At 42.3% G+C, this 15,116-nt stretch overlaps 2 protein-coding genes across 2 annotated transcripts in view; one reads left to right on the forward strand and one right to left on the reverse strand.

Moving 5' to 3' along the window:
- LOC117360807 (zinc finger protein 883-like) overlaps positions 1-12,560 on the reverse strand; it is an 86,103-nt gene extending 73,543 nt beyond the window's left edge. The window contains exons 1-2 of the mRNA XM_033945214.1: positions 12,499-12,560; positions 2,645-2,950 (exon numbers count right to left, since the gene is read on the reverse strand). The gene's annotated coding sequence lies outside the window, so the exon portion shown is untranslated. The remainder of the gene's footprint in view (positions 1-2,644; positions 2,951-12,498) is intronic.
- A 252-nt stretch (positions 12,561-12,812) lies between these two features.
- Positions 12,813-15,116, forward strand: part of LOC117360805 (zinc finger protein 436-like) — a 65,443-nt gene continuing 63,139 nt past the window's right edge. Inside the window, exon 1 of the mRNA XM_033945208.1 lies at positions 12,813-13,129. Coding sequence (XP_033801099.1) covers positions 13,061-13,129 — 69 coding nt within the window. The 5' untranslated portion in view covers positions 12,813-13,060. The remainder of the gene's footprint in view (positions 13,130-15,116) is intronic.

Raw genomic sequence — 15,116 nt, forward strand, 5'->3', positions numbered from 1 at the left:
TTGGGAACCACTGTATTATAACACTGTGAGTGTTAATCTATAATCTGTTCTGAGCTCTCTGGGGAGGATGGGCTATAAAAATAAATAAAATTACTAAAAATATTTTTTTTATATGGGGAGTGTTAAAAAAATTATTGGCTCTGAGTGTCACATACCCTAGGTCTGCCAGAGACTGCATGCATTAAGATATGACTCCCCTAATGTTCACAGACCCCCCTCCTCCCACCCTTAAAATATTGTATTTAAAGAGTACATACCAGCCGCATCTGGTATAGGAAAGCCTAGTACAGCATCACACAGATGTCTTAAATAGTTTGGGGGGGGGGGCTAGTGTACAATAGAGAGGAGGACCCAGGCCCATAAGACACTCATTTATGGTGGAACATGTGAGGCCACTAGAATCCATCAAAATCCTCTACTTCCATATAGATGTCACTTGCAGCCATAAAGGCTATTGGGGTGGGAAAAAGGTAGGTATAGTATAGGGCAGGGGTGCCCAAATGGTCAATCGTGATCAACCAGTAGATTGCAAAGGCAACACGAGTCGATCGCGTTGCCTTTCCAATCTTGTTCTTCCTGCTGAGCCGAACCAGGCCAAGCACGTACAAGCGCCGGACCCACAAGCCTTCACTTCCAACATTAATTCTGACGTCGGAGAGGAAGTTCTGGGCCAACCAATCGCTGCCTGGCTGGCCTAGAACTTCCTCTCTGATGCCAGAATTGGTGGGGGGGGGGAGGCTTGTGGGCCCGGCGCTTGTACGCATTATGCCTGGCTTGGGGAAGTAGGGAGAAATCGGTGTGTTAGCTTGGGGGGGGGGGCAGGGAGAGAGATTCGGGGAAGTGGAGAAATTGGCACGATGGATTGGGGCAGGAGAGAAAGAAAGAGGCGGGCAGGGGGAGAGAGAAAGAAAGACAAATAAAGAGGGGGGCAGGGGGAGAGAGAAAGAAAAACAGAAATAAAGAGGGGGCAGGTGGGAGAGAGAAAGAAAGACATGCAGGCAGGGGGAGAGAGAAAGAAAGACAGGCATGCTGGCCCTTTTAGACAACTTAGTGGCCAAACATTCTCGGGGTCACCAACCAGGAGGAACCAAGTTTCCAGAAATTTCCCTGAAGTAATGTCTAAAGGTTATTTCTGGAGATGATCAGATCAAGAGGTAAGAAAAGAAGCATGGAAAGCATCACCTTCCCAGATAGCAACCGAGTTAAAAAGACTATAAGAATGAACTCCCAAGAGGATGTGTAGTTCCTAGCAACCATTCTCTAAGGGACCCCATGCTAGTGGGTCCTGTCAAGATTCTCTAAGAGGGGACTCCATGCTAGTGGTTCCTGCTGCTGAGGCCTGCTGGCTATGCTATGCTTGAACTGCCTTTCAGGTATGTGACCGAGACCTGAAGAGAGTCCCAGACCCAGACTACAGTTCTTCCAGTGCTGGGCTTCTTCCCAAATACCTGCAGAGTTCCTGTTGCCCAAGAGGCATCTTTCCCACCCAGGCTGTGTTGGGCTGCATCCCTGTGCTCCTGCACGGTGCCAGAGCTCCAGCTATTCGAGAAAGGCTTTCTCTGCTTTTCTGTGCAATAGTGAGAAGTAGCCCGGATTATTGGTCTGTAGGGAAAATGTGTGTTTGCTTTCCAAATAATACAGCGACCACAATTGAACACAATAAAGGTGAGGTTGCACCATGGAATGATACAGAGGTGTTATAATATTCTTCATCTTATTTTTCATCCCTTTCCTAATAATTCCTAGCATCCTGTTTGCTTTTTTGGCTGCTGCCACACACTGGGCAGAAGATTTCAACATTTTTCTAGATCCTTTTCTTAGGTACTGACTCCTAAAGTATAACTATGATTTGGATTATTCTTCCCAATGTGCATCACTTTGCATTTGTCCACATTAAATCTCATTTGTCATTTAGATGTTCAACAGTTTTGTATCACTTGCAAATTTAGGCTCCCTTTTACTAAGCCGTGGTAGAGGTTTCTATCGCAGCCCAGAGCACTAAATGCTCTGATGCTGCTCCAATGCTCATAGGAATTCTTTGAGCATCAGAGCATTTAGTACTCTGGGCCATAGTAGAAACCTCTACCATGGCTTAATCAAAGGGGAAGTTAATCACCTCACTTGTCATTCTGATTTCCAGATCATTTATAAATATGTTAAATAGCACTGGTTCTAGTACAGTTCCCTGCGGCACTTCACTATTCACCCTCCTCCACTGAAAAGATGGTTATTTAACCCTACCCCATTTCCTACCATTAACCAGTTCCTAATTCACAATATTGTTTAGTATCCCAAAACCTTTTAATTTTCTCAGGGCCTTCATCAAAAGCTTTCTGAAAATCTAGATCCAATGGTATCAATCATAGCTCACCTTTTTCTACATTTATTCACACCTTCAAAGAAACTGAGCAAATTGATAAGGCTGAATCTATGCTGACTGTCTAATTAAACCATGTTTGTCTATGTGTTCAGTAATTTTATTCTTTATAATAGCTTCCACTATTTTGCCCAGCACTGAAATCGGTCTTACCACTCAGTAATTTTCTGGATCACCTCTGGAACCCTTTTTAAAAACTGGCATTACATTGGCCACCCTCTAACCTTCAGGTACTGTGGACAATTATAATGAAAGGTTACAACTCACCAACAGCAAATTAGCAATTTTATTTTTCAGTTCTTTCAGTCCCTTGAGTGCATACCATTCAGTTGAGGTGATTTATTACTCTTTAACTTGTCAATTTGGCTCAGTACATCTCCCAGGTTCACTGAGATTTCTTTCAGTGTCTCCATGTTGTCATCCTTGAAAACCATTTCTGGTACAGGTAAATCTCTTCTTCCATAAAGGCAGAAGCAAAGAAATCATTCAGTCTCTCCACCATGGCCTTGTCCTACATCAGTACTTATTTTGCTTCTTGATGATCTAATGGCCGTATGGATTCTTCTGATGTACCTAAAAAAAAGTTATTACTATGAGTTTTTGCTTCAGTGGCAGGTTTTTCTTCATATTCTCTTTTAGCCTTCATTATCAATGCTTTACATCTAACTTGCCCAGTGCTTATGTTGCTTCTTATTTTCTTAATTTGGATCCTTTTTCCATTCTTTGAAGAATGTTCTTTTGGCTCTAATATCCTCATTAGCCTCTTTCATTTCACTTTTCAGCCATGCTTGGCTGACGTTTACTTTTCTTTCCACCTAGTGGAATCAATAATTTCTAAACAATTATCTAAGGTTTTAGATAAATGTTTTAGCCTTCATCCTTTTTCAAAACGGTTTTAGGCCTAGTTGTAGTACAGAAATTGATACGCTTACAGTCTCTCTTCTGATTCTATCATATGAATTTATTGTAAACTGCTTAGCTGCTCTCCCTGATGATAGCAGCATAAGAATAAAGTGAACCTAAACTACCTCTGATCAGGGAGATATCCTACAGACTATTACCATGGAAGAAAGCTATGCCAGTTCAACCAAGGACAGCAAATCAGCGGGAAACAGCAACACTGATAATCCTGAAGCTGTAATAACAAAGGGAGTCACAGATGGAAAAATAAAGGTGCAGTCAAATATCAGGGATTCCCACTGCAGCACCTGATGACTCTGGGCAAATCACTGGTCTAACAAGATGAAAAGGAAGCAGTTTGTTTCAAAACAGACAGCCTGGTGCCAGTGTGTAATGGAAAGAGCAGGCATTTGTTTCCAGCAGCCTATCACAGATCTTCTGATTCTTTTTTTTAACATGAAATTCAATCATTTTGACTCACTTCTATATGAAGTTCGATATTCAACGCATGGATTATGAAGTTTCTTGCTTATGGTCTCAGAACTGGCAAAGTTCCAGACAAAGAATCTGTAAATATATGTATTTGCTGCTATAAGGCAGAACATACATGATCAATCTCATCACTGTGTTTCTTTAGGAAAACAATAAACTTTCTGACAAAGATTGTGTATATTCAGTGTGTGCTGTTTGGCGTGCACTGTGAACACATGCTGGGTGCCTGTACAGTAAAAGTATGATTAGGGTTACCATATTTGTGAAGCCAAATAAAAGGACACATGGCCCCGCCCCTCACCCCTCCCCTTGCCTAGACAGTTGCCTGCTGTGTGCAGTCAGGGTCATAGCAAGCTATAATTGTATTCCATGTGACTTACTCTCCATGGCGCCCCATCCTTTCTTGTGTTGCACCCATGATATATCAGACTTTCAGTTGTGAGTCTATAAAATACTGAGTGGAGCAGACCAACCTTTGAGTTGAGAACCATGTGGAAACATTAAACACCCTCCAGCTGTTAACAGATCTGAAGCATCAGGGGCAATTGAAAACACCAACCAAACACTAAAATAGAAGGCTCTGTGGGCTTTATTTCAAAGCTAGCCAGGGAAACTAGCTTTCTTTCCTGACCATAGTCAGGTTTAGTACCTCTCCCTCCTTTTTTAAAACATTCAGCAAATGGTCACATATAGCAAACAGCCCCAGGAGTCTCAGTAACACATGCAGAGCACAAGTTACAGATTGTCATACCGCCCCCCCCCCCCAAACAAAAAAAAAATATCCTTTACTTATCTTAAATCCATTTGGAGTTTATTTTTTAAGGATCTGGCAGCCAAACAATAACCTTTTATTTTTCTCTTTCCCAGGGAACAGGCAATTGGGAGAAACTTTCTGATACATCCTCCTTTCAGTTACTCCTAATCTTAGGGCAGAGAGCATTATTTTATTTTGTCCCAACTTCAGGCTAACTTAGGCAGCAGAACAATGGTGTACCTGCACTGTCTGTGCAGTAAGTCCCTCCCGGATCCTGGCTGGCCTCTTCAATCTTTTCTCCTCTCCTTGGGCCTTGGCAGCTGCCGGCTATGTGCAATGCAAAAGATCAGAGGAGAAAGGAGGCTCTTTTTGCTTGCACACAACTCGCACCAGAAGATAAGGTGACTGGTGTGACCTGAGCTGACCGCTATTGGTGCATGCTGTGCATCTGTGACTTGACTGCTGCAGCATCGGAACTCCAAGTCCAACCGTCAGTGGCATATTTGACACCTGGGGTCAATCATTTTTTTAAAGATATTTTTAGTGAGAATGACAAACAGCTGTCCAGCCTCCCCTCCCTAAGAGATCCCACATTCTTGAATTCAGACACAGTCTTTGTTTCCACCACTTCTATTGGGAGACTAATCCACGCATCTCCCACCCTTTCTGTAAAAAAGTATTTCCTTAGATTACTCCTGAGCCTTTCACCTCTTCACCTCATTCTATGCCTTCTCACTCTGGAGTTTCCTTTCAATTGAGACTCGCCTCATGTGTATTTATGCAACACAGGTATTTAAACAACTCTATCATATCTTCCCTCTCCTGCCTTTCCTCCAAAGTATACATATTGAAATCTTTAAATCTGTCCCTGTACACTTTATGATGTAGACCATCAACCATTTTAGTTGCCTTCCTCTAAACTGACTCCATCCTGTTTATATCTTTTTATTAAAGTGCAGTCTCTAGAATTGTACACAATATTCAAAATGAGGTCTCACCAGAGTCTTATACAGGGGCATCAATACCTCCTTTTTCCTACTGGCCATTCTTCTCCCTGTGCATCCAAGCATCATTCTACATTTTGCTGTCATCTTTTCAACCTGTTTGGCCACCTTAAGATCATCACGAATTATCACACCCAAGTCCTGCTCCTCTTCCGTGCACAAAAGTTCTTCACCCCCTAAACTGTACCATTCCTTCAGGTTTCTGCAGCCCAAATGCATGACCTTGTATTTCTTACCATTAAATCTTAGCTGCCAAATTTCAGACCATTCTTTAAGCTTTGCCTGGTTCTTCCTCATGTTTTCCATACCATCAGGGGTATCTACTCTATTGCAGAGTTTGGTATCATCCACAAAGAGGCAAATCTTATCAGTCAGCCCTTCAAGCAATATTGCTTACAAAAAGTTAAAAAGAACAGGCCCATGGACCAAACCTTGAAGGGGGCTAGGTTTTGGAAAGGCTATGGGGACAAGCCCCGCCTTAGTCAGAGACGGAAATTAAGTGAGCAAGGAAGAGCTGGATAAGCAGGGGTTTTTTCCTTGTTCTGAGTGAACATCCAACTTTTTAGAGGAGGGGGGAGTGTGACAAGGTGGAGTATCTGTCATTGGCCACTGAAGGGAGCCCAAGCAGTGGAGCTCATTGACCCTGAGATGAGAGCTAATTTGCATAGAGCTTCAATTACTCCTGGGAGCTGTCGACTCACCCTGAGTGGATCATGGTGCTGAAAAGAACAGCTCCCAGCACTGACAGCTAAGAAAATAAGAAACTCCTTCCGGAGCTAGGTGACTTTTGAGAGGAGGAATGCTGGCCTTGGGTCTAGTTCACAGTAAGCCCTTAAGGCCATTATTATTACTACTACTACTTGTCACTTATATAGCACTAAAAGACATATGCAGTGTTATATATTTGACATTTATAGACAGTCTGCTTAGAAGAGCTTACACTCTAACTTGGCTAGACATGACATAGAAGGTAGGGGATGCAGAACCCAAGGTGAGAGGAGTAAGGAGTTCAAAGAACTCTCAAAGAGGTGGGCTTTTGAACAATGCCAAAGACAGAGCCTGCCAAAGGGATTCAGGCAGCTTGTTCCAAGCATATGGTGCAGCAAGGCAGAAGGGACAGAGTCTGGAACTGGCAGTTGAAGAGAAGGGCACAGAGAGGAGGGACTAGTTGAGTAGAGTAGAGTAGCCAGGCTGACCAGTCCTGACAGGGGGACTGGTGCAGCAATAAAAATCCTGGTGGTAGGAGGGTCTACGGGGACAATGGAGATATCTGGCCCTGGAGTGAAGCCCAGTAGTGGGAGGGTCCACGGGGCCCTTTACACTGGCAAGAAAGAGCTAAAAGTAGCTGGAGGGCCCAGTAGAGCCTGGAGTCGAGGAAGGGACTCAGGCTTGATGACTGGTGGTGGGACCGGTGAAGAAAGATCCAGGTAGTGGGGACCCAAGAGGCCAGGGAGTGAGGGACTGGCAGTGGCCCAAGAGGCAGCTGAAATAGCTGGCAGAGTCCAAGGCTGAGGGGGTCAGGCAGCTGATCGACGGTGAGACCAGTGGCAAGCGGTGGAGAGACCAATGATGGCACCGAGAGCCATCAGAGAGGACCCCAGGTGAAGCAGCCTGAAAGACCCTCCAGGGAGGACCTTAGGATGACCGGTTGGGGAAACCTGGTCATGTGTTTTAAGATCTGTGTGTAACCCTGTATATTTTGTGCTAACAGAGACCTGGAGAAGACCAGAAGGTGCCTGGGGGTTTGGAAATGTGACAGTTATTCTGCTCGGCCCAGTCATGTGATCACATCTCCCATGCCAGGACCCCCTCCCCCATCCTTGACCCTTGTACTTAAAAAAAAAAAAATTGGCAGGAGGGATGCCCACCTAGCCAGTTCTCCCCCACACTTCCCACCCCTGTACCTTATAGGAAGAGACGGCAGGATGGATGCCCAATCCCTTCTGCCTGGCAGACCCACCTCTCCAAAATGGCGCCAAAACCATCATTTTAAAGAGCGGCTTAATATAAAAAGCATATGATAGAATGCATGACTCAAGTCAAAAGATTCTTCAAGTGATTTTCATGAACAGCGTTTTTTTTTTTTCTCTGATTCCTTGATGAAGCAAGCTGTGAAACAAGTCCCATCAGGATCTTTCAGTTAAGCTGTTCTTTCATTCTTATTGAAGATTATAAAAGCAAAGGAAGTTTTTTTCTTTGACCGATGATCAATGCTACTCCAAACAGAGGCATGTGTAATTACACTAGCCACTAGAGGGAATCTATTTCTCCTCCTTTGAACAGAAACTTTACGAAAAGGCTAATATAAAGTCAGCATATATGATACAGATACCATTGAAATGTTATATTCTTTTATTATTTAAATTTAAGTTATTGATTTTCTTTTTTCCACCTTTCATTGTTTCCCATATTCTTATGAACCGACTGCTTGTTTTTTTAAAATATGGAAACAGAGTTTATTACTTTATGATAAGGTCCCAGAGTACACTGCTGTGCACCCAGTGGGCTGAGCCCCCCTTTCTCTTGGCTACTTCTCTTGTGTGTGTGGAGATAGCAATCTCCATTTTAGAGCTGCACATGGCCATAAAGTACTGTTTCCCTTCTGATTTTTATCTTTGAATCTGCTAGCTTCAGAGTGACTTGGTGTTGCTGAGCTTAAAAAAGTACAGTATTACCACTTCACATCGAGTATGTGAAAATATGCTCCTGGCTTGCCCTAACCATAAGAGGTGCTGGTAGAGTGTGGATCCTGTAAAGAAGAAATTCCTTAAGATCTACTGAATTATGTTTATTTATTTCCTTGTTATACGTTTATTAAAGAAAGCTAGTTTAAGGAATCACATAACATAGTCCAGCCTGGTAATATTATAGGCTACAGATCCAATGAGTTTATCTGTCTGGGATTCTCTGGGATAAGCCTCAGAACAGTAAAATCAGAAGCTGCTTAATAATCCTCAGAGTTGAGAGTGAAAGGTCAAGATAGAGGGGAAATGGAACCATGTTGGAGAGGCCATGAGGGGTTGTAAAGGAGATGAGTGAGAGGAGGGTGGTCAGTACAGAGAGTAAAAAAATTTGATATGGAACAGGAGAATGGGTAAGGAGTGGGATAAAAAATGGGAGAGCTGGGACTGAGAGAAGGAAATGGAAAGTTGATAGCTATGTGAAAAGTAAAAAGGAGTTGCAATGGACACCTCAGCCATACAGACTGACATCTGGCATCAGTATTAACCAGGTGGAGATGTGTAATGGCATTCCTTGAGACAGGGACTGTGACTTCAGCCACCATTTCAGGAAGTGCTGTGCCTGTCTACGGTAAAGGGCTGGCATCGCTAGAATCTAGTATGTAATTTTTGCTCTGCATGCCTTCAGTAGAAACACTCTGCTTTGTTCTGTGTCAAAAAAATTCCCCGATATTCCAGGGGCCTGGTTGGAGTCAAGTGACTCTTTATGAAGTTTATCACCCAGCCTAGACTCTGCAAGAGCTGGACTACCTGGTTCAGTTTCTATTCATTTGGTCTCGGATGGTGCTCTTATGAGCCAATCATCTAAGTATGGATGTATCTGAATCCCAGCTTTGCAGAAAGGTGCGTGGTACTGTCACCAGACCAAACAGAAACGCAGAGAACTGGAAATGCTGCTCTAGCACGTGGAACCTCAAGAACTTCCTATAGGCTGGGAATATGGGAATATGCAGATAGGCTTCTGTTAAATGCAAAGAGGCCAGTAATTCCCCTGGCACCAATGAGGCAATGACTGACCCGACTGTTTCCATGCAGAAGCACAGAATTATGAAAGCTGCATTGACCGACTTCAGATCCAGGATAGGTCTGCAGTATGAGAAGACTACTACCTCAGACAAGCCTAAATCTGCCCAGATGGCCTGTTTCTTTGGACTGTTGTCCAGATGCCTTGTGACTCAGACTCTAAGATCCCCATCGGGATCCATGCAATGCTGTGGGGGGAGGAATGCAGTCTGCCCCCGATCCAAGTAAAATACCATCAGTGGGGCCACACAGCCTAGATTCAATCCTACTGAAAGAACCTCCAAGGTTAGATTTAATAATTCCACTTCAAAAATTTCTATTAACAACTACGGAATCCCTCAAGGCTCAATTCTATCTCCTCTCTTATTTAACATTTTTACGGCCCCTCTGTTAACCTTATGTCAGTCCATAGGGTTCTCATTCTTTGCATATGCCGATAATTTTCAACTTGAAATTTGAAATACAAAACTTGCGGGCTACAGACATCTCCCTTGAGTGTCTGTGTTTTCTCACATCCAGAGATGTCCCAGCACCAAAAGCCTCACGATCGGATCAAAGAAACCCAAAGGAAAAATATAAGAAACATAAGCAGAAAGGCTTCTACAACCTCAGCATGTAGAGAGAAAGACTGAGGTGATGTGCAGCCCAGAGTGATGGGAGGCGGAGCAGAAGAAAATGTAAATAAGGCTCTCTGCACACCTTACAGTTATAGAAGGCAAAAGACAATCTTTCAAGATTGATGTTCCTATTGCACTAGAAGTGAATTTTCAGAACTTGGCTTGGATATTTTCCTGTTGTTAATTTTTAACATTCCTTTTCCTTTATTGCTTTCATTTATTTTTGTTAAATTTAACTTTCTTTTTAAAGTTTGTTTGTAGACATAATAACAGCCCATTTTTACATGAAAATGTCTTATGGCCCAACAATTTTGTTCCTGTGGCCTGGGCTTCCATTGTATTCAGAAGTGGCCTCTGTTGGCAAGAACTTTCATTTGCAAGTTGGAGTAAGTTTCAAGAACCCTGAAACCATGAGCCCTAAATTCTACCTATTGCCATTCACTGATGGCTAAGATGGAAATTCTGCCTCCACAATAACCCAAGTCCTGACCAACCCAGAGAACAAAAGTCCAGGCCAGGAAATAAACACAACTCATGGCACTAGCCACTAAGGGGGAAATTCATGAAAGGGTGTTAAGCACATTAGCACGCACTAACCGCTAAAGACACCCACAGGAATACGAGTGTCTACTGAAATTAATGAACAATTTTTTAAAAATCCGAATTTATTAATGTAGGAAAAACAAGTACGTCATCTTAACGTACTGATGTTTCTTCACTTTTCAACATATTTGCTATTTCTCTGCACACATTTTTCCTGTCGCTCTGCAAGCTTGAAAATTCCCTTGCGGTAGAACTCTGTTCCAGCTGCCTGAAGACACAGACACACTGCTTTCTGGACATCCTCCACCATCTTGTAGTGTTAGCCTTGCATCTGTTCCTTCACAAAACCAAAAAGATGGTAGTCAGAGTGCCAGGTCGGTATTGTAGGCAGGGTGCAGAAAATCATCTCTTTCATTTCAATATCTCTGAAGAAGGTCATGAGTGATGGTATTTCTCTGAACTTTGTGGTTTTCGGGCACTCTGAGAATTTTGGAGAATTTCTGCAGCGGGGATTTACTCTTTAACAAGGAATTCAATGACAATACATTGACAAAACTGTGTCGGCCATTTTGAACCTTCTACCTGTGGTCACGTTAGAAGCTAATGTCACAATACCTCAACGTGTAAAGTCTGTACATTAAGATGATGTACATTTTTTTAAAAATATTCTTTATTTATTTTTAAAACTTACAATAAGTGAAACAGCATATAACATCAATTTATATTTAAATACATCACTTAATATCCTATTAAAATCTAATTCAGATCCCATAGCCCTCCCTCTCCCATACTCAATGATTTTCATCAAACATAAGAAGACATATAATAACCCCCCCTCCCCACATTATTTGCACTTATAAGAAAACCAAAATACCCCCCACCCTTCTCCCCCCACCTTGGATGTGCATATTTAAGGGAAAAAAATAATATTCATTCATTACAGTATTTTGTTAATCATTCCCAAATATCCTGAAATTTCCTAAAATTCCCCTGCTGCATGGCAATTACTCTTTCCATTTTAAATATATGACATAGGGAGTTCCACCAAAAGCTATAATTCAATCGATCCCAATTTTTCCAATTTCTCATAATCTGTTGTATGGCAACCCCTGTCATAATGAGTATAGCTTGTTATTATTCGAAGATAATTGGCTCTTGGCCCTCATTGATGTGCCAAATAACATAGTATCATAAGTTAATGCAACTGGATTTTTCAGCAAATTATTTATTTGTCCCTAAATTAACTTCAAAAAATAAGTATCAATGGATAATAGAATAGCAAATGATCTAATGTTCCAGCTTCAAGATGACAGTGCCAGCATCTATTAGACAGAGATATCTAACTTCTGTAAACCAACTGGGGTCCAAAAAGCTCTATGCAACAGAAAAAAAACAAGTTTGTCTCTTAGACACAGACACTGTACATCTCATCCTCCAAGCCGAAATTCGTGGCCATTGAGACACAGTAAAGATAAAGATGCTTTTCTTGTTCACTGTATGTACATCTAATTGTTTATTGAACTGTTGTTGGTTTGGAAAATCAATAAAGATTTATGAAAAAAAGAATTGCTACCTTCAGGGTTACAGACCTTCAGAAGTAGTTTAAAAGAACGGTCGTGTATAATCGTGCACAAATGTTATCTCCGTCTCATACTCTGAGGATATATTCATATTTATTCTATATTTAATATACCACTTTTCCTCCAGGATACATTTAACCTAGTCTGCATCAGAATAAGTGAAATCATCCATTGTTGTTACCTAATGTTCCCTAACCTTAATCCGATCAGATAGTCAAGATATAGCTGTGATACTAAATTCTTTCCTTGATTCTCTGACTACATCCTGTACTTATTCTCGGACGACCTTTGGCAATAATATTTGAGCTGGAGACCACCATTCATTAAGAGTCAGGTGTTGGTGTAGGACTGAGACCGGGGCGGTTAAGTAGATACCCCAGCAGAGGACAGAAACCCAGAACCCTCATAATACTAGAGGAAAACTGTCCTCCCTTTGAATAGCGCCTAATAACAAGGAAAAATAATACTTAGCATGACCCCCTTCTCTCCCTCTTCTCGCTCTGCAGCCGAAAAGCCAACCAAGGGCCACTCAATTCTTTGATGAAAAATACAATGTTAGCGGTACTCTGATTGGACGAGGCTACAGGAAGCGTCCCCGCGAGACATTGTCTCGACTAGTGTTATTGGTCAATGAGTGAAGGGGCAGGTTTTCTAGTTGGAAGAATGCAGTTACAGCATAGGGTGGCTGTGGACAGCTCCTAGCTTGCTGTACCGTGAAAGCTGGAAGGCGAGAGGGGGACGCGGGGGTAGGGGTGGGGGAAGCACTGAGAGGCATCGCTTGGTGGGGGCAGAGAGGGGAGAGTGCAGTCGCTTTCTTGTCACACAAAGCATTGTGGGGGTAAGGGGGAGACAGCTAAGCTGCCCTCCTGCACTGTGCATTGCAGGGAAAAGCTACCTTCTCTTGTTACACGGAGCACTGTATAGGAACTGCTCCTTCCCTGCTGCACTGTACATTTGTGCATTGCAGAGGAAGCCGATCGTTTTCTCATTGCTTTGCCTCTTGCAGGGGGACGACGGCTCTACGCCTCAATGTTTGTGTGGCCGAAGTTAAAGAACCGGACTGGACAGATGTTCGTGGCTGAATCGGATTATGAACAGGTAAAAAAAAAAAAGGTTCGATGTGTTTCGTCCGCAAGTAACCGGTGAACATATGCGTGCTTTGGATAACAGCACAATCGTGTTATTACGCAGGGCTTATTTCTGAATTTCGGGGGAGACTTTGGCAGTATTGCATAGATCGCTTGTCTTGCAAAGTGATTATTTCGCCTTGGGGAGGGCTTGGTCCCCTTCAGACCTACTTTGCTCCTAATGTTTAATGCAGCTTTGTTTTTATAGGCAGCGCCGATAGAGCATACTGGAGAGCCACGAAATCTCCGTGTCTCGTAATTCAGAAACACTGCAAGACAGTCATCATTGAATCATATTTCCATTATCTTCCATTTTGAAATCAAAACATTTTCTGCAACCAATCAGCTTGCGAGCTCCATTGGGTCTTGCCTCCCTGTAAGAAGCCCACTGGTATTTGCAGCAGCCTAAGAAAATGTCCGTTTTCAGGAACGATTTGTCTAAAAATGATAGCTCCCTGGCAGCAGGCGCCATTGGTACACGGCACCAAACCTCCCGTTGAGAACCTTGCCTTTAATTCAGACTGTTTAACTATGACATATCTTTCCATAGAGCCTGTTTTAAAGGGGTGGGACTTTTAGTTAAACACCAATGAATATTGCTAGGGCTTGAGTTGCTGGATCTGATGCTCTTTCCTAGACTTGGGGGAGATTTCATCAGCTCTCCGAGACGTTTGTTTTGTCTGGCTCTCTTAAAGGCATGAATTACTAAAGCCTTTCTCCCTTTCTTTGTCTGTGGGGGGAAGAAAGCTTAGTTAAGCAGGCCCATAGGCTTGGATTTTGAAGTTTGAGTAGTTATTTTAGAACCTGGCTCAGAAAGCCTCAAGGGTTGATATTCAGCAGTGTGAGTCTTTTTAAACATATAATTGGCCTTTTAAACTTATGTAATCTGTTATATTAAAAAAAAAAAAAATACCCACTATTTCTTGTTACCATTTTGATAGATGATATATTCAGTAGAAGGGATTTGGATTTAGTCATATCTTTTTTTTTTTTTTCAGTACAGTACTAGCTCAAGGTGAGTTATATTCAAGTAGTTAGTGGCTGAATTTCATCTCACTATAAACTGTGTGCCTTTCCTGTACAACATTTATCTGTATAACTGCTGCAAATTTTAAATTTAAATATTGTGCAGACAGATCTATCACCATCTGTTTAAATGCTTTTGAATATCCCAAGTGCCTATTTAGGAGTTCTTTTACTAACCCACTCCCACCTCCCCTTTTATCAAGCTGCGCTGCCAAGCAGCATGAGCTAAATGCTGAACCACCCATAGAAATAGAATGGGCGGCTTGGCATTTAGCTCGCGCTGCTTGGCAGCGCAGCTTAATAAAAGGGAGGGAATAAAACTTAGCACACACTAAATGCTAAGAAGCCCATAGATAAATGGGATCCTTAGTTTTTAGCATGCTTTAATTCCATTAGCATACAGTAATGCATTTAAGTGCTTACTTTTAGTGAATCTTTAGACTGATTTTCAGAGGGTTTAACAATGTATATTTTGGACTTTAGCGCCTAAATTTGTTCTTTGAAAACTAACTAGGCTTGAGTACCTGGATTTGGGCCACTAGTTTCACTTGGATTCTGAAAGAGTGGGGTTATAGGACAGTTTGTGTAGGGGAAATGGTTAGAATTTTAACTTTTGTTTTCAGCACTAGACATCTAATTTAGGATCCTAAGAAGGTCACTATAGAAGGGTTAGGCACCATTTACTCATATAAAAAGTCATATGATTTTAGACAAGCCGCCACTTCTAGTGCAACAGATACGTCTATCCCTTCTCCACCCTTGATCTGAAGAACTAGTATTCTGTTCTGGAAGTGGAGGAGATGAGAGCATCCCAAGGAGAGGAAGGACCAAAGCTTGAAATCCCCAAAATTACTGGATCCGTGATCACTAGGAGGCTTAAGGTAGTAGTAGTTGGTGATTCCCTTCTGAGGGGTATAGAAGCATCCACCTGC

This window comes from Geotrypetes seraphini, chromosome 5, assembly GCF_902459505.1.
Source record: "Geotrypetes seraphini chromosome 5, aGeoSer1.1, whole genome shotgun sequence".
NCBI lineage: Eukaryota > Metazoa > Chordata > Amphibia > Gymnophiona > Dermophiidae > Geotrypetes > Geotrypetes seraphini.